This window comes from Epinephelus lanceolatus, chromosome 7 (assembly GCF_041903045.1).
Source record: "Epinephelus lanceolatus isolate andai-2023 chromosome 7, ASM4190304v1, whole genome shotgun sequence".
Taxonomy (NCBI): Eukaryota; Metazoa; Chordata; class Actinopteri; order Perciformes; family Serranidae; genus Epinephelus; species Epinephelus lanceolatus.
In genome coordinates, this window is record NC_135740.1 from 24,012,928 (window position 1) to 24,033,238 (window position 20,311).

Genomic DNA, 20,311 nt, shown 5'->3' on the forward strand with positions numbered 1-20,311 from the left:
CAGCTGCAGATTTTCCAGATAAATGGTTATATTTCCGAAGAAGCTGTATTTCGTACATTGCTCTGAGGTGTTGGATTATTTTGTGTTTTTAGACGGTTTTTATTGTTTCGCAGTGGGAGTTATAAATTGGACAAGCTGAGGACGCCTTTTTGTGTCAGGATGGGAGACAAAGGATTTCCACCGCTTCGCCCGATCCTCTGCTTTGCTTCCTTTATTGTAACGATGCACCTTGTCAATGGAGACCTGAGTTATTCTATCCCAGAAGAGATGAAACGCGAGTCTGTTATTGGAAATATAGCTAAAGATCTCGGTCTTGATCTGAGGACATTATCTTCCCGAAAGGCCCGTGTGGATGTTGAAGGAACTCGTAAGCGGTACTGTTATATTAATCTGAGTACTGGAGATTTGATCACATCGGAGAGAATTGACAGAGAAAGCCTTTGTGGCAAGAAACCGTCGTGTGTTGTGAAGGTTGATCTGGTGTTGGAAAATCCTCTGGAGCTTCATCGACTAAGTCTTCATATTCAAGATGTGAATGACAACTCGCCGAAATTCAAAAAACAACTGATTGAAATGGAAGTATGGGAGTCTGCGGAAAAGGGTAACCGTTTCTCTATCGAGGAGGCCCATGACGCAGATATAGGTCAAAATGCTGTTCAAAGATACAGCCTACAAAAGAACGACAACTTTATTCTCGCTGTTGACAGCAACAAGGTTGAACTCGTGCTAGAGAATAAAATTGATCGCGAAAAGCAAAAAGAGATTAATTTGCTTCTGACAGCTTTAGATGGTGGCTCTCCTCAGAGATCAGGTACTGTAGTGATACACGTCACTGTGCTGGATGCTAATGATAACGCCCCAGTGTTCAGCCAGGCCGTTTATAAAGCCAGTCTGCCTGAAAACTCTCTTCCAGATACCATAGTGATTACTGTAAGTGCTACTGACGCAGATGAAGGAGTCAATGGAGATGTGACATATGACTTTAGCCATGTGTCTGACGATGATGTAAATGTGTTTTCTATTGATCCTAAATCTGGAGAGATTAGAGTAACTGGAGTGATTGACTTTGAAGAAAGCAGTTCTTTTGAGATGAGAGTGGAAGCTAAAGATGGTTTAGGTTTAACCTCTTATGCTAAAGTTTTAATAGATGTTACTGATGTAAACGATAATGCTCCAGTCATATACCTGAAATCACTGACTAACCCCATACCTGAGAATGTGTCACCTGGTACAGGGGTGGGCATCATTAACGTGCAGGATAGCGACTCTGAGAATAACAGACAGGTCCGGTGCTCCATTCAGCAAAACGCCCCTTTTAAGTTGGTTCCTTCTATTAAAAACTATTATTCTCTGGTGACCACAGGACAACTGGACCGTGAAGTAGTGTCTGATTACAACATTACAATCACTGCCAGTGACGAGGGCTCTCCACCTCTGTCCTCCTCTAAAAGTGTTGAGTTATCTGTAGCAGACATCAACGACAACCCACCTATGTTTGAGGAACAGTCGTACAGCGCATATGTGAGTGAAAATAACAAACCTGGCTCCACTTTATGTTCCGTTAGTGCTCGAGACCCCGACTGGAGACAAAACGGTACAGTGATTTATTCACTGTTACCCGGTGAGGTGAACGGTGCCCCGGTGTCGTCCTATGTGTCTGTTAACGGAGACACGGGGGTGATCCACGCTGTGAGGTCGTTTGATTATGAACAGTTGAGGAGCTTTAAAGTCCACGTGATGGGCAGAGACAACGGTTCTCCTCCGCTGAGCAGCAACGTGACCGTCAGTGTGTTCATATCGGATGTGAATGACAACTCTCCTCAGATACTGTACCCCGGGCCGGAGGGCAACTCCTTCATGACCGAGCTGGTCCCCAAAGCTGCACACGGAGGCTCTCTGGTGTCCAAAGTGATAGCGGTGGACGCGGACTCCGGACAGAACGCCTGGCTGTCGTATGATATAGTGAAATCCACAGATCCGGGCCTTTTCACTATTGGTGTCCACAGCGGAGAGATCAGGACACAGCGGGACATTTCCGAGTCTGACAGCATGAAACAGAACCTGATTGTGTCAGTGAAAGATAACGGACAGCCCTCTCTGTCTGCCACCTGTTCCATGTATTTACTGATTTCTGATAACTTGGCTGAGGTGCCAGAACTGAAGGACATTTCTTATGATGAGAAGAATTCCAAACTGACGTCTTATCTGATCATCGCGCTGGTGTCTGTGTCGACGTTTTTCCTGACCTTCATCATCATCATCCTGGGTGTGAGGTTTTGTCGCAGGAGAAAGCCCAGACTGTTGTTTGATGGAGCAGTTGCCATCCCCAGCGCTTATCTCCCTCCTAATTACGCAGATGTTGACGGCACAGGAACTTTACCCAGCACTTACAATTATGACGCCTACCTGACAACAGGTTCAAGAACCAGTGACTTTAAGTTCGTGTCATCTTACAATGACAACACACTGCCTGCTGACCAGACTCTGAGGAAAAGTCCATCAGACTTTGCTGATCCGTTCGAGGATTTAGAGCCTTCCACCGAGGTAGGACCCATTCAAACTACTTGCAACAGTGCATTTTTGGCTTATTTATTGATTCATTTTAATCTTTCTGATTGCTTCGTGTGTTATGTCTACAAAAGTCATTGTGTATTTGCTGAGGTAAATTTTTTCCATAATGGAGGTAAACTTGTTTTTTCATGGTTGCTCTTGAGTTTGTGAATTACGTTAGTAAAATGATCTTATGTTTTTGCTTGATGTCTTTTAAGACCATGGGACTTCTGGCTTGCTGTCTAATTTTAAACTTTTTTTTCTCTCAGTATTTCAACCATTAATCAACATTTAGATGTTGGTGGTCATTTCAATGTCATCCCTTTTCATCTAATTTAGTTCTATAAACAATGTTCGTTCAGCATCATCAAGCACAGGCGAAAAATTGGGCCTAGTGGAAAAAATATATATCCCATTCCCCTCCAAAAATAAATAAATAAATAAATAAATAAATAAATAAACAAACCAGGGAAGTGTAGTTCTCAGTGACGCGGACACAGAATTGTTTGAAATTTTAATCAAGCTCTTTGCGCAGGCTCTCGCGAGTCTTGTACATTTTTCATTGCAGACCATTTTTTGCAGTCCTCAGCATGTGTTACTGTTACTTATAAGTAAATTATGTCATGAACGCTCTTATTGCTGAATCAGCCGAGGGGTAGGTGTCTAACGTAAAAGTCTAAGTCGGTTTTTTCTTTTGTGAGAACGTTTTTCATTCACATTAGTGCACTCTAAGAAAACTCGCCACGAGAACAACACGGCATTCAATATCCTTTAGCCACCAGCCCTGCAAAATCTAAAGGTATCTGTCCACGGTGCTGAAACGCTCTTCGGGCGCTCAAGAGGTGACGCATTTTCCTTGTCAGCCATGATGTGTGAATGTTAGTAATCATACCTCTGATGATAATAATTTAATTTCTATGCAATGAGAACTTCGGATCGTTGTTATTTCAGTGATTATTTCAGCCCATTGTCGTAATATGAAATCCTAAAACACAGTTCTATATCAAATTAATATGTTACAGTGGTATTTAATGTTACAGTGTCGTACACAAAATGTACCTGGCCTTCTCTTTCGGGGGCTCAAATAGTAAGATTCATTTCTCTATATCCTGTCTGTATTTTAGAAAACTAAGGAAAAGATTTAAAACGAAATGTCACTGAACTCAGCTGAACTGGGGTCGGCAACACCCACATCTACAAAACAGAGCCAGTTATAATGAATGGCTCGGTTGGGTTTTCAGAAAATAAACAAAGATTTAGCGCTCATACACAGATAATTTGAACGTGAGTGGGTATTGTATTAATGTGGTTTTAGACATTGTGGGTAATATTTTATGCCATACTTGTGTAAAGATTAGAAGGTACTCATGGTGTCGCCGTTGGCTTACAGATAACAGGCTCTCACTATTCCACCCATTACTAGTAAAAGAGTATCTGCTGCAGATTTTTCTGAGAAACGGTTACATTTCCGAACATATTGCATTGCGTAGGTTGCAGTGAAGTGCTGAATTGCTGAGCCTTTTTGGATAGCTCTAATTATTTCGCAGTGGGAAGTATAAGTTGTACAAGCCGAGCACGCCTTTTGTGTCAGGATGGGAGACAAAGGATTTCCACCGCTTCGCCCGATCCTCTGCTTTGCTTCCTTTATTGTAACGCTGCATCTCGTTAATGGAGACCTGAGTTATTCTATTCCAGAAGAGATGAAACGCGAGTCTGTTATTGGAAATATAGCTAAAGATCTCGGTCTTGATCTGAGGACATTATCTTCCCGAAAGGCCCGTGTGGATGTTGAAGGAACTCGTAAGCGGTACTGTTATATTAATCTGAGTACTGGAGATTTGATCACATCGGAGAGAATTGACAGAGAAAGCCTTTGTGGCAAGAAACCGTCGTGTGTTGTTGTGGTTGATCTGGTGTTGGAAAATCCTCTGGAGCTTCATCGACTGAGTCTTCATATTCAAGATGTGAACGACAACTCGCCAAAATTCAGACAGAATTTGATTGAAATGGAAATAAGCGAGTCAGCATTTAAGGGTAACCGCTTCTCCATCGACGAGGCCCATGACGCAGATATAGGTCAAAATGCTGTTCAAAGGTACAGCCTAGAAAAGAACGACAACTTTATTCTCGCTGTTGACAGCAACAAGGTTGAACTCGTACTTGAGAATACACTTGATCGAGAGAAACAAAAAGAGATTAATTTGCTTCTGACAGCTTTCGATGGTGGCTCTCCTCAGAGATCAGGTACTGTAGTGATACACGTCACTGTGCTGGATGCTAATGATAACGCCCCAGTGTTCAGCCAGGCCGTTTATAAAGCCAGTCTGCCTGAAAACTCTCCTCCAGATACTTTAGTGATTACTGTAAGTGCTACTGACGCAGATGAAGGAGTCAATGGAGATGTGACTTATCACTTTGGTCATGTTTCTGATGATGATGTAAATGTATTTTCTATTGATCCTAAATTGGGAGAAATTAAAGCAACTGGTTTGATTGACTTTGAGGAAAGCAGTTCATTTGAAATGAGAGTGCAAGCTAAAGATGGTTTAGGACTCACCTCTTACGCAAAAGTTATAATAGATGTTACTGATATGAATGATAATGCTCCAGTCATATACCTGAAATCACTGACTAACCCCATACCTGAGAATGTGTCACCTGGTACAGAGGTGGGCATCATTAACGTGCAGGATAGAGACTCTGAGAATAACAGACAGGTCCGCTGCTCCATTCAGCAAAACGCCCCTTTTAAATTGGTTCCTTCTATTAAAAACTATTATTCTCTGGTGACCACAGGACAACTGGACCGTGAAGTAGTGTCTGATTACAACATTACAATCACTGCCAGTGACGAGGGCTCTCCACCTCTGTCCTCCTCTAAAAGTGTTGAGTTATCTGTAGCAGACATCAACGACAACCCACCTGTGTTTGAGGAACAGTCGTACAGCGCATATGTGAGTGAAAATAACAAACCTGGCTCCACTTTATGTTCCGTTAGTGCTCGAGACCCCGACTGGAGACAAAACGGTACAGTGATATATTCTCTGTTACCCGGTGAGGTGAACGGTGCCCCGGTGTCGTCCTATGTGTCTGTTAACGGAGACACGGGGGTGATCCACGCTGTGAGGTCGTTTGATTATGAACAGTTGAGGAGTTTTAAAGTCCACGTGATGGGCAGAGACAACGGTTCTCCTCCTTTGAGCAGCAACGTGACCGTCAGTGTGTTCATATCGGATGTGAATGACAACTCTCCTCAGATACTGTACCCCGGGCCGGAGGGCAACTCCTTCATGACCGAGCTGGTCCCCAAAGCTGCACACGGAGGCTCTCTGGTGTCCAAAGTGATAGCGGTGGACGCGGACTCCGGACAGAACGCCTGGCTGTCGTATGATATAGTGAAATCCACAGATCCGGGCCTTTTCACTATTGGTGTCCACAGCGGAGAGATCAGGACACAGCGGGACATTTCCGAGTCTGACAGCATGAAACAGAACCTGATTGTGTCAGTGAAAGATAACGGACAGCCCTCTCTGTCTGCCACCTGTTCCATGTATTTACTGATTTCTGATAACTTGGCTGAGGTGCCAGAACTGAAGGACATTTCTTATGATGAGAAGAATTCCAAACTGACGTCTTATCTGATCATCGCGCTGGTGTCTGTGTCGACGTTTTTCCTGACCTTCATCATCATCATCCTGGGTGTGAGGTTTTGTCGCAGGAGAAAGCCCAGACTGTTGTTTGATGGAGCAGTTGCCATCCCCAGCGCTTATCTCCCTCCTAATTACGCAGATGTTGACGGCACAGGGACTTTACGCAGCACTTACAATTATGACGCCTACCTGACAACAGGTTCAAGAACCAGTGACTTTAAGTTCGTGTCATCTTACAATGACAACACACTGCCTGCTGACCAGACTCTGAGGAAAAGTCCATCAGACTTTGCTGATGCTTTCGACGACTTTTCGCCTTCTGCAGAGGTAGGAACCACTCATAGTACCTACTTCTTTGGCAACAGTGCATTTTTAGCTTGTTTATTGATAGTTTTTAATTTCCCTCTGGACGGTTGTTTTGTTTTTCTACTTAAAGTGTTTTTATAGCTGCTGAATTTAACTCCTTGCAAACTTTTTGTCGGGTTTTACTTTGTAAATTACGTTAGAAAATGATTTCATATTTTCATCAGTCGTTCTGTAAAACCATGGGACTCCTCACTGAGTGCGCATTTGTGAAACGTTTTTAGAATTTGATTTTTAGTTTTTATACTTACTGTCAAGACATAGATGTCCATCGGTTTTTGGTGGTCCTGTTCGGATCATATCTAAGAAATATACTTTTTGAACATCATACGTTGACAACATCGTCTTAATATGTAATTCATTTCGTTGGTTTCACTAAGTTGATATTTGTGGATTTTCTTAAGAAGGACTAATGCGCTATTATGAATGATGCATTGGCGACCAATATGTTGTTTCAACTTGATTGATCACATTCGCAACCCTGGGCCTCGTGGGGAGACAAACAAACATCACAAAAGCATTTTTAACAATAACAGTGTCGTAATAAATGACGCTGTCATAGAATTATATTCTACGCCACCTCTCCTGTGTCTTTACATTTGCATTATATGCTACAAAACACGTTTTTTTGCAGTCATCAGCATGTGCCATTGACTGTTGCTTATCAGCAAGTGATATAAACAAAAGTCTTACTTTTGAGTCAGCCGAGGGGTAGGATGCTAACGGTTTAGGCATTAAGTCAGTGTATAATTTTCTGAAACTGACACAAACTAGCGTTTTTATAGTAAAAAAAAAAAAAACTGACCAGGAGACCAACATAGCTTCAATGTTTGTTACATCAGCTCTGCCAAATCTGAAGGTGTCTGTCCATGGTGCTGAAACATTTCTCAAGCTCTCGGGCACCTCTGAAAACTGAGATGTCGTCTTTTCCTCAGCCATGATTTCTGCGTTTCTGTAATTATACTGATGATTATAATAATTTGACTTATATGCAATAAAAACTTCAGATTGTTGTAATTTATGTGACTGCTTCAGTCTATTGTTTCAAATATGGAACAACAAACTAGTCTTAAATCGCAGTAAAATGCCACCGTGTTAGTAAATGTTAAAGTGTTGTAGTCAAAGTTAAGCTGGTCTTTTCCTCTGGATATTCCGATGGAGTATTTGTTTATTTATAGCATGTGTGCTGATATTGATAACTTTTTAAAAGCTGAAGCAAAGGTAACATTTCACACCAAATTTTATTTAGCCCAGCTGTACTGGGTCAGCAGCACCTCTCCAAAACTGCGCCAAATAAAAACAATTGTTGGCGTCTGTATTTTAAGAAAATTAAACGCTCACCACACAGTGTATGTGAACGCGAGTGAATAACTATAAAGTGGTTTGAAACTAGTTGAAGAGTATTTTATGAGATATTAGTGTGAAGATTAAAAGTGACTCATGGTGTCGCTGTTGACTGACAGATAATAGGCTCTGACCACTCCACCCACTCCTGCTACAAAGATATCAGCTGCAGATTTTCTGGAGAAACAGTTACTTTTCTGAACGTCCAGTATCGTACATATTGCTGTCTATTGTTGGATTTTTTTTAAGCGTTTTTAGACATCTGTTGTTTCGCACTGGAAAGTGTAAATTGTACAAGCCGAGGACTCCTTTTTGTGTCAGGATGGGAGACAAAGGATTTTCACCACTTCGTCCGATTTTCTGCTTTGCTTCCTTTATTGTAACGCTGCACCTCGTTAATGGAGACCTGAGTTATTCTATTCCAGAGGAGATGAAACGCGAGTCTGTTATTGGAAATATAGCCAAAGATCTCGGTCTTGATCTGAGGACATTATCTTCCCGAAAGGCCCGTGTGGATTTTGAGGGGACTCGTAAGAGGTACTGTGATATAAATCTGAGTACTGGAGATTTGATCACATCGGAGAGAATTGATAGGGAAAGCCTTTGTGGCAAGAAACCGTCGTGTGTTGTTGTGGTTGATCTGGTGTTAGAAAATCCTCTGGAGCTTCATCGACTAAGTCTTCATATTCAAGATGTGAATGACAACACGCCGCAGTTTAACGACAATTTGATTGAAATGGAAATACGGGAGTCTGCTGAAAAGGGTAACCGCTTCTCCATCGACGAGGCCCATGACGCAGATATAGGTCAAAATGCTGTTCAAAGATACAGCCTACAAAAGAACGACAACTTTATACTCGCTGTTGACAGCAACAAGGTTGAGCTCGTACTGGAAAATAAACTTGATCGAGAAAAGCGAAACGAAATTAATTTGCTTCTGACAGCTTTAGATGGTGGCTCTCCTCAGAGATCAGGTACTGTAGTGATACACGTCACTGTGCTGGATGCTAATGATAACGCCCCAGTGTTCAGCCAGGCCGTTTATAAAGCCAGTCTGCCTGAAAACTCTCCTGTAGATACTCTAGTGATTACTGTTAGTGCTACTGACGCAGATGAAGGAGTGAATGGAGATATCACGTACCACTTTGGCCACATATCCGATGATGATGTAAATGTGTTTTCTATTGATTCTAAAACGGGAGAGATCAGAGTGACAGGTATGATTGACTTTGAGGGAAGTAGTTCTTTTGAAATGAGAGTAAAGGCCAAAGATGGGTTGGGGCTAACCTCTTACGCCAAAGTTATAATAGATGTTACTGATATGAATGATAATGCTCCAGTGATTAATCTGAAATCACTGACTAACCCTATACCAGAGAATGTATCTCCTGGTACAGAGGTGGGCATCATTAACGTGCAGGATAGAGACTCTGAGAATAACAGACAGGTCCGCTGCTCCATTCAGCAAAACGCCCCTTTTAAGTTGGTTCCTTCTATTAAAAACTATTATTCTCTGGTGACCACAGGACAACTGGACCGTGAAGTAGTGTCTGATTACAACATTACAATCACTGCCAGTGACGAGGGCTCTCCACCTCTGTCCTCCTCTAAAAGTGTTGAGTTATCTGTAGCAGACATCAACGACAACCCACCTGTGTTTGAGGAACAGTCGTACAGCGCATATGTGAGTGAAAATAACAAACCTGGCTCCACTTTATGTTCCGTTAGTGCTCGAGACCCCGACTGGAGACAAAACGGTACAGTGATTTATTCTCTGTTACCCGGTGAGGTGAACGGTGCCCCGGTGTCGTCCTATGTGTCTGTTAACGGAGACACGGGGGTGATCCACGCTGTGAGGTCGTTTGATTATGAACAGTTGAGGAGCTTTAAAGTCCACGTGATGGGCAGAGACAACGGTTCTCCTCCGCTGAGCAGCAACGTGACCGTCAGTGTGTTCATATCGGATGTGAATGACAATTCTCCTCAGATACTGTACCCCGGGCCGGAGGGCAACTCCTTCATGACCGAGCTGGTCCCCAGAGCTGCACACGGAGGCTCTCTGGTGTCCAAAGTGATAGCGGTGGACGCGGACTCCGGACAGAACGCCTGGCTGTCCTATGACATAGTGAAATCCACGGATCCGGGCCTTTTCACTATTGGTGTCCACAGCGGAGAGATCAGGACACAGCGGGACATTTCCGAGTCTGACAGCATGAAACAGAACCTGATTGTGTCAGTGAAAGATAACGGACAGCCCTCTCTGTCTGCCACCTGTTCCATGTATTTACTGATTTCTGATAACTTGGCTGAGGTGCCAGAACTGAAGGACATTTCTTATGATGAGAAGAATTCCAAACTGACGTCTTATCTGATCATCGCGCTGGTGTCTGTGTCGACGTTTTTCCTGACCTTCATCATCATCATCCTGGGTGTGAGGTTTTGTCGCAGGAGAAAGCCCAGACTGTTGTTTGATGGAGCAGTTGCCATCCCCAGCGCTTATCTCCCTCCTAATTACGCAGATGTTGACGGCACAGGAACTTTACGCAGCACTTACAATTATGACGCCTACCTGACAACAGGTTCAAGAACCAGTGACTTTAAGTTCGTGTCATCTTACAATGACAACACACTGCCTGCTGACCAGACTCTGAGGAAAAGTCCATCAGACTTTGCTGATGCGTTTGAAGACTGTGATGCTTCACCTGAGGTAGGAACATCAAACAAATCCGATCAATTTGTGACTGGAAGTGTGACGTTGATATTGATACGCTCACCTCTTTTAGATTCATCAGTTCATCATTAGATGCATTTACAGCTCATTGTGCAGTATTTGTCCTTAAATGCGTTTTGGTCTCTCTTCTTAAATATGTTGATACTTGGGCACATAAATTGTTTGTTGATGTTTTTAAACGTGGTGCAGTTCGTCACTCCTGATTTTGTTTATTCTTATCCAAGGTTTAGTTATTGCCACCATATTTAAAAGAATCACAGACGAGTAAAATCTGCAACTTTAATGATTGAAGCACAATAAAGTTCATCACCTTCTCTCTCAGTGATCAACTTTAGAGGGAATGATTAAACATGTCTTGTTCTGAGTGGTTGTTTTTGTGCCTAAGATTTATTCTCATTAATTACCTTGTTGTTTTCATAGCAAACAATCCATGTTTTTTTTAAATTTTATTGTAGCGTTGGTATTTGACAAGATAGAAGTGGAGATGTGCTTTTTAGACGTCTGGGTTGTTGTTTGTCATTTATTTTGCACATCTTTCTTCTTCTACGGTATAACTACAGGTACATGTCAAACTTGTTATTGTCACTATTTATGTATTCCCTTTTTTTTTGTTCAGCAGTTTAGTTTGTGACTTCCGATGCAGTATTTTGTGGAGTTTGACATGAACTGTTTTGTCAGTGAAGGATATTTTTGTTCATTTTTCATAGTCAGTGTTGTACATTGCGTCAGCAGATGTTCATACATTTCTGCTACTCTATCTTCACAAACATGGAGCCCATCATTTCCGGTTTTTGTGATCCATATTTGTTTTTCCCTTGTCAACAGGGGGTAATAAGACTGCTTAAAATGCTTCGTTTGCATCCTATTCAGAGTTTAATACTGTCACACAACTGATTTTGACCATCTTTGTTTTTTAGCAAACTAAAACCAAAAACCTTCTGAAATGTGTGGAGTCTCACAACACTGTCCCTGGACAGTAGATAAAGTTTAACATACAGCATCCTGGTCTTTTGGTGACACCGTTATGTCCCAATCTTGACGTAACACTCCTCATGCTCAACTGCAACTGTGGGTGTGTATTTTCCTTTGGCCACCCTGTTATATTTTAATGGGCTCAATGAATGATAATAATAAAATGATTTGGATTATTATTTGTATTGTTATTGTTTATGATAATGATGATGATGATGATAACAATGACTTAACTTCAGAATTATACACACACATATTTTTAAAGCTCAAAATTCTTCACAGAACAGTCCGTTTTCAGTTTCTGTATTTTGAGCTGTAATTTAGTGAAATGTTAATTCTTGTATGTTTGTACATTTTGGATTGTTGTAGATTTCCTTGGGGGCTTCAGGTCATTTTCTTAGAGCGCTAACCCTCAGTTTTATGTCAGTGTTCATTTACAGTGTTAGTGCATGTTGCAGTGTGATGGCCAAAGGTGAGTTAGCCCTGTTTGTCAGAGGCTAAGTAGTATGTGTTCATGTATAGCCAAAAAACAGTATAATCCATCTATGACAAAGTTAAAGCAAAACAAAGCCATTGTTTACATTGTTAGGGCCACTTAAGTGTTACAATCAAATGTCATTGAGCTCAGTTGTACTCGTAAACAATACCCAATTCTCAACGCTGAGCAAGTAATAATGAGTGGTCTGTGTTTAAGGTACGTTATTTTCCACAGACATACACAATCTGTGCGTTAACATGTTTGTGAGTTAAATAAAAGTTAAATCCCAATATTCAGCCGTGAGCCACTTTATTTTCTATGGACCACAGCAGACAGTAACTAAGCAAATCTATTCAACCACTGTACCTAAGTACAGTGTTGAGGGACTTGTACTTTACTTCAGTGTTTTCATTCTATGCTAGTTTTCACTGACACCACTATGTTTAAGAGGGAAATATTGCACTGTTTACTCCACTGCACTCATCTGACAGCTATAGTTGGTAACTAGTTTTCAGAGTAAGAGTTTAAGAACATATGATAACCTTTAAAAATGCAAGACGTTTTTACAGATTAAACCAGTGGTTCCCAACCTTTTTGGCTTTTGACTCATGACAAATCAAGCAGCATTTTATTGTAGCTCCTTGTTACATTACATGTTTCTCTGAGTTTTAAGCAGTTCAACCAAAGAGAGATTCTCCGTCTAAAGCATTTATTTAAATAATTCAAGGCTCAAAGAGGTAAAATGGCCCGTTATTTAATAGAAAAGATTTAAAGATTAGACTAAAGTACAACAGAACAAAACAGAACAACGACAATGACGACAATGACAAACAAACAAAAAACAAAACTTGTGTTACAGACCTTTCTCTGCTTTCCCTTCCTGTCAATAACTTCAAGACTGCTTTATTTAGTGACCAATGTTGAGGGATCAACCCGCGAGATAGGCATCTCTGAACTTAACTGCAGAACTGCATATAGATTAAAACAAAATCCAGATCAGCCAGCTTCAGTGAAATAATGTTTACACACTGATGCTTCAGTATTAACAATCTAAAAATGACATTAAAATATCATTTTTGCTGCTGAACGGATATGTTTTCTTGTGATACTTTAAGTTAATTTTGCTGATAGTATTATTGTGCTTCTACTTAAGTAATTTTTTTCAAATGCAGGTCTTTAACTTGTAATGGAGTATTTTTAAATTGTGGTATTTGTACTTTTCCTTCAGCAAACTGAGTATTTCTTCCGCCACTCTCCATGGTGCTGTACCTTGCACTTCTGTTGTGCTGCAGCCGAAATTCTTCATTTTGAACTTAACTAGGGACATTTAAGTTGTATTTTATGTTAATATATTGAGGACAAAATGAAACGGTCATATTCAATTCGATTTTGTCCCTTTTCTTTGCATGTTATCATTGCATTGATGTTTTTCCCCACATATACTGCACAGGCTGTGTGGACATGAGTGATGATTACTGTGGCGTGATTTTAGGTTTTGTGAAGAATATTTCCTAACATGACACTGAAGATAAATAAACGACTCGTGGTGTCGCTGTTGGCTTGCAGAAAATAATCACACACCACTCCACCCACTGGTGCTGAATGGATATCAGTTGTATTTTTCCAAGGGAATCGGCTAAATCCTCGGACATATCTTTTGGACACTGGTGCCAAGTGCTGGATTACTGACTGCTTTTTGGATTAATCCGTTATTTCGCTGTGGACAGTAAGTTTTACTAGCCGACGACGCATTTTTTGTCAGGATGCGAGACAAAGGATTTCCAGCACTAGGCCCGATGTTCCGCTTTGCTTCCTTTATTGTAACGCTTCACCTCGTTAATGGAGACCTGAGTTATTCTATTCCAGAAGAGATGAAACACGAGTCTGTTATTGGAAATATAGCTAAAGATCTCGGTCTTGATCTGAGGACATTATCTTCCCGAAAGGCCCGTGTGGATTTTGAGGGGACTCGTAAGAGGTACTGTGATATTAATCTGAGTACTGGAGATTTGATCACATCGGAGAGAATTGACAGAGAGAGCCTTTGTGGCAAGAAACCGTCGTGTGTTGTGAAGGTTGATCTGGTGTTGGAAAATCCTCTGGAGCTTCATCGACTAAGTCTTCATATTCAAGATGTGAACGACAACTCGCCACAGTTCAAAGATAATTTGATTGAAATGGAAATAAGCGAGTCAACATTTAAGGGTAACCACTTCTCTGTCGAGGAGGCCCATGACGCAGATATAGGTCAAAATGCTGTTCAAAGGTACAGCCTAGAAAAGAACGACAACTTTATTCTCGCTGTTGACAGCAACAAGGTTGAACTCGTACTAGAGAATACACTCGATAGAGAGAAACGAAAAGAGATTAATTTGCTTCTGACAGCTTTCGATGGTGGCTCTCCTCAGAGATCAGGTACTGTAGTCATACACGTCACTGTGCTGGATGCTAATGATAACGCCCCAGTGTTCAGTCAGGCCGTTTATAAAGCCAGTCTGCCTGAAAACTCTCCTGTAGATACTATAGTGATTACTGTAAGTGCTACTGACGCAGATGAAGGAGTCAGTGGAAATGTTACGTATGACTTTGGTCACGTATCTGATGACGATGTAAATGTTTTCTCTATGAATCCTACAACTGGAGAAATCAGAAAAACTGGTGTGATTGACTTTGAAGAAAGGAGTTCTTTTGAAATGAGCGTGAAAGCTAAAGATGGTTTAGGTTTAACCTCTTATGCTAAAGTTGTAATAGGTGTTACTGATGTCAATGACAATGCCCCTGTTATTTACCTTAAATCACTGGCTAATCCCGTACCTGAGAATGTGTCACCTGGTACAGAGGTGGGCATCATTAACGTGCAGGATAGAGACTCTGAGAATAACAGACAGGTCCGCTGCTCCATTCAGCAAAACGCCCCTTTTAAGTTGGTTCCTTCTATTAAAAACTATTATTCTCTGGTGACCACAGGACAACTGGACCGTGAAGTAGTGTCTGATTACAACATTACAATCACTGCCAGTGACGAGGGCTCTCCACCTCTGTCCTCCTCTAAAAGTGTTGAGTTATCTGTAGCAGACATCAACGACAACCCACCTGTGTTTGAGGAACAGTCGTACAGCGCATATGTGAGTGAAAATAACAAACCTGGCTCCACTTTATGTTCCGTTAGCGCTCGAGACCCCGACTGGAGACAAAACGGTACAGTGATTTATTCTCTGTTACCCGGTGAGGTGAACGGTGCCCCGGTGTCGTCCTATGTGTCTGTTAACGGAGACACGGGGGTGATCCACGCTGTGAGGTCGTTTGATTATGAACAGTTGAGGAGTTTTAAAGTCCACGTGATGGGCAGAGACAACGGTTCTCCTCCGCTGAGCAGCAACGTGACCGTCAGTGTGTTCATATCGGATGTGAATGACAACTCTCCTCAGATACTGTACCCCGGGCCGGAGGGCAACTCCTTCATGACCGAGCTGGTCCCCAAAGCTGCACACGGAGGCTCTCTGGTGTCCAAAGTGATAGCGGTGGACGCGGACTCCGGACAGAACGCCTGGCTGTCGTATGATATAGTGAAATCCACAGATCCGGGCCTTTTCACTATTGGTGTCCACAGCGGAGAGATCAGGACACAGCGGGACATTTCCGAGTCTGACAGCATGAAACAGAACCTGATTGTGTCAGTGAAAGATAACGGACAGCCCTCTCTGTCTGCCACCTGTTCCATGTATTTACTGATTTCTGATAACTTGGCTGAGGTGCCAGAACTGAAGGACATTTCTTATGATGAGAAGAATTCCAAACTGACGTCTTATCTGATCATCGCGCTGGTGTCTGTGTCGACGTTTTTCCTGACCTTCATCATCATCATCCTGGGTGTGAGGTTTTGTCGCAGGAGAAAGCCCAGACTGTTGTTTGATGGAGCAGTTGCCATCCCCAGCGCTTATCTCCCTCCTAATTACGCAGATGTTGACGGGACAGGAACTTTACGCAGCACTTACAATTATGACGCCTACCTGACAACAGGTTCAAGAACCAGTGACTTTAAGTTCGTGTCATCTTACAGTGACAACACACTGCCTGCTGACCAGACTCTGAGGAAAAGTCCATCGGACTTTGCTGAAGCGTTTGGTACGCCAGATGAGTCTCCAGAGGTAGGCCCCATACATATCTGTATCAAACATTTAGATGTTGATGTGATCTTTCGATTTTGTCGCCATGACTTTAAGTTGCCTTACGTTTAAATACTTAAGTGGGCATTGGATCATTTAATCCACTTGCAGTCATATGGCTCTTGAATGCTGTTTTTGGGTTCAGACCTATATTTATGACAAGAGTAGGATGGTCGATAAGTATTTTGTTTCCCTTTATAGATTTATTCAATAATATAGTTGGCCTAATTTCAATTATACATTGCTTTGACACTTCTAGTCCACGGCTGATTCTAATTTTATACAAATTCCTAACAATCTCTGAATCGCATGTTTTTGAAATCAAGGCAACTGCTCGGTAGGCAGGATTTCAATACTTTGTAGTTGAAAAGTCGCCTCTGTGTCACGGTTAAAGTTTTTTTAGACATATAAATGATTGCATTTCAGTGTGTGATAGGGACCTACTCCACACTGATGGACTTTCAGATGGTGTTTTAATGGCCTTTACATCTAATCTCGATATCAAAATCTATATCTCATGTTTTCCAAGTTAATTCAGCCCAGTATTCGTCATGGCGCCCAACGTCTTCTTCACCTGGGTATAAACAAAACCATGTTTACTTCATATCTGTGGCCGCAATCTTTCTATAGCATTTACCACTTGCTTTTGGACGTGCCCTAATTCATTATTTTCATCCACTTAAAGTTTAAAGTTGCAACAATTGAAGTTTGATTTTGTCATTTTATATATACAAACAAGCTGAACAAGCATTTGTGCTCAAGTGACAGATGTTATTACATTTAAAGCGACTGTTGCAAATGTGACATTGACTGTCGGCTTTGATCACGATTTAGATCATCCTAACTGATGGAAAGATACAGTTTTTCTCTGTATGTGTAAATGTCAAGGTTACTACGCGTATTGACTGGTCCTCAGATATTGCTTCAGTACCACAACTGCCTATCGGATTTCATAGTTGCATATTTGTTGTTAACCACCGAATAATGTAAATAGAATATAAAATACTTCGTTTCTATCAAGATTTAGTAAATGTGAAAAAAAGACACAAGTATTTTGTGGACCTTGCGATGTTTATATCTAAAACATGGTTGGGCACGTTCAGTTTATAAAATGTTAAAATACAGCCTATCACTTAACACGAAAGTTCAAGGTTATATTTTTTGTTAAGTGATCAGTCCGTGTTATTTATACTTTAGGAACAGAAATATAAAATGTCAGAAAGCACTAGATCTACTCCTCCCCGTGCATGAGCTCTCCATGGTGCTGAATGGTGTTGGTTTTCTCTGTATGCGCCTATTACACCAACCCGAAAACACTCCAGTATAATACTTTTAATTTGTGTCTTACGAGTGAAATGCAATGTTGTAGTGTTTATCATGGTAGCAACTGTGGCAAGTTATGCTGGGTTTGTTGTTGTTGATTTGTAATATTCCAAATAGACTCACGGCGTCGCTCCTCACCTACAGATATGGGGAGGTTCATTTCTCCACCCACTGCAAAAGGAATAAGTCAAGCATTAAAACAGGAGCTGCCATAGTTGCAGACGCGGTGTACCTCATTTTTACCCGTACGTTTCAGTTTTATGACTAACAAGAGGAATTTGCGTGTCTGTGTCTTCTTTCGGGAGACATAATGGACCAAAAAGGGAAATCGTTGCTGAGTTTTCTCTGCGTCTTTGCTGCCGTCGTCTACATCACCACTGCAGACCTCAGCTATTCTGTTGCGGAGGAGATGAGACCCGGATCCATTGTTGGAAATATCGCTAAGGACCTCGGGCTGGAAGTGGGGAAATTGTCCATCCGTAAAGCCCGTATTGACACCGAGGAAAGCTATCAGCACTACTGCGATATTAATCTCAAAACGGGAAATTTGGTCATCAGGGAAAGGATCGACAGAGAGGAGCTGTGTGGGGAGAAGGTCTCATGTTTGCTTAAATTCGAATTAGTCCTGGAGGGCCCTTTGGAGCTGCACCGTATTTCACTGCTTATCCAGGATGTTAACGACAATTCACCCGTTTTCCCGAAGGATACAGTTAAATTGGAAATAAGCGAATTGGCCCTCAAAGGAGCTCGTTATCGTCTCAATGAAGCACACGACGCTGACATCGGACAAAATACAGTAAAACAATATAGTTTACAAAATAATGAACATTTTGTTTTGTCTGTCAGAGATGATAGTGACGGGTCTAAGAACGTCGAGTTGGTGTTAGACAAAGAGCTAGACCGTGAAAAAGAACACGATTTAAATTTTGTGATGATTGCTGTTGATGGTGGCAATCCACAGAGATCAGGAACTGCTAATATACACGTGACTGTGCTGGATGCTAATGATAACGCCCCAGTGTTTGACCAAGCTGTTTACAAAGCCAGTCTACCTGAAAACTCTGCCCTCGATACTGTAGTTGTCACTGTAAGTGCTTCTGATGCAGACCAGGGAGTCAATGGGGAGGTGACATATGAGTTTAGCCGCATCTCAGAAAGGGCTAAAAAGGTTTTCTCACTGAACAGTAAAACTGGAGAGTTAAGAGTCATAGGACCACTTGATTTCGAGAGTAATTCTAAATATGAAATGCACATCGATGCTAAAGATGGTTATGGACTTTCATCAGATTCCAAAGTGATGATTGAAATCACTGATGTTAATGACAACGCCCCCGTTATATATATGAAATCACTGGCTAATCCCGTACCTGAGAATGTGTCACCTGGTACAGAGGTGGGCATCATTAACGTGCAGGATAGAGACTCTGAGACCAATGGACAGGTCCGCTGCTCCATTCAGCAAAACGCCCCTTTTAAGTTGGTTCCTTCTATTAAAAACTATTATTCTCTGGTGACCACAGGAAAACTGGACCGTGAAGTAGTGTCTGATTACAACATTACAATCACTGCCAGTGACGAGGGCTCTCCACCTCTGTCCTCCTCTAAAAGTGTTGAGTTATCTGTAGCAGACATCAACGACAACCCACCTGTGTTTGAGGAACAGTCGTACAGCGCATATGTGAGTGAAAATAACAAACCTGGCTCCACTTTATGTTCCGTTAGTGCTCGAGACCCCGACTGGAGACAAAACGGTACAGTGATATATTCTCTGTTACCCGGTGAGGTGAACGGTGCCCCGGTGTCGTCCTATGTGTCTGTTAACGGAGACACGGGGGTGATCCACGCTGTGAGGTCGTTTGATTATGAACAGTTGAGGAGTTTTAAAGTCCACGTGATGGGCAGAGACAACGGTTCTCCTCCGCTGAGCAGCAACGTGACCGTCAGTGTGTTCATATCGGATGTGAATGACAACTCTCCTCAGATACTGTACCCCGGGCCGGAGGGCAACTCCTTCATGACCGAGCTGGTCCCCAAAGCTGCACACGGAGGCTCTCTGGTGTCCAAAGTGATAGCGGTGGACGCGGACGCCGGACAGAACGCCTGGCTGTCGTATGATATAGTGAAATCCACAGATCCGGGCCTTTTCACTATTGGTGTCCACAGCGGAGAGATCAGGACACAGCGGGACATTTCCGAGTCTGACAGCATGAAACAGAACCTGATTGTGTCAGTGAAAGATAACGGACAGCCCTCTCTGTCTGCCACCTGTTCCATGTATTTACTGATTTCTGATAACTTGGCTGAGGTGCCAGAACTGAAGGACATTTCTTACGATGAGAAGAATTCCAAACTGACGTCTTATCTGATCATCGCGCTGGTGTCTGTGTCGACGTTTTTCCTGACCTTCATCATCATCATCCTGGGTGTGAGGTTTTGTAGCAGGAGAAAGCCCAGGCTGTTGTTTGATGGAGCAGTTGCCATTCCCAGCGCTTATCTCCCTCCTAATTACGCAGATGTTGACGGCACAGGAACTTTACGCAGCACTTACAATTATGACGCCTACCTGACAACAGGTTCAAGAACCAGTGACTTCAAGTTCGTGTCATCTTACAGTGACAACACACTGCCTGCTGACCAGACTCTGAGGAAAAGTCCATCGGACTTTGCTGAAGCGTTTGGTACGCCAGATGAGTCTTCAGAGGTAGGCCCCATACATATCTGTATCAAACATTAA

At 42.2% G+C, this 20,311-nt stretch overlaps 1 protein-coding gene across 1 annotated transcript; it reads left to right on the forward strand.

The window, feature by feature from the left end:
• The first annotated feature begins 222 nt into the window (after nucleotides 1–222).
• Nucleotides 223–20,311, forward strand: LOC117261399 (protocadherin Fat 4-like). Its single transcript, XM_033633800.2, has 5 exons — nucleotides 223–2,544; nucleotides 4,326–6,527; nucleotides 8,413–10,614; nucleotides 14,035–16,236; nucleotides 18,539–20,311. The coding sequence occupies exons 1-5, from the start codon at nucleotides 223–225 to the stop codon at nucleotides 20,309–20,311; spliced, it is 10,701 nt and encodes a 3,566-aa protein (XP_033489691.2).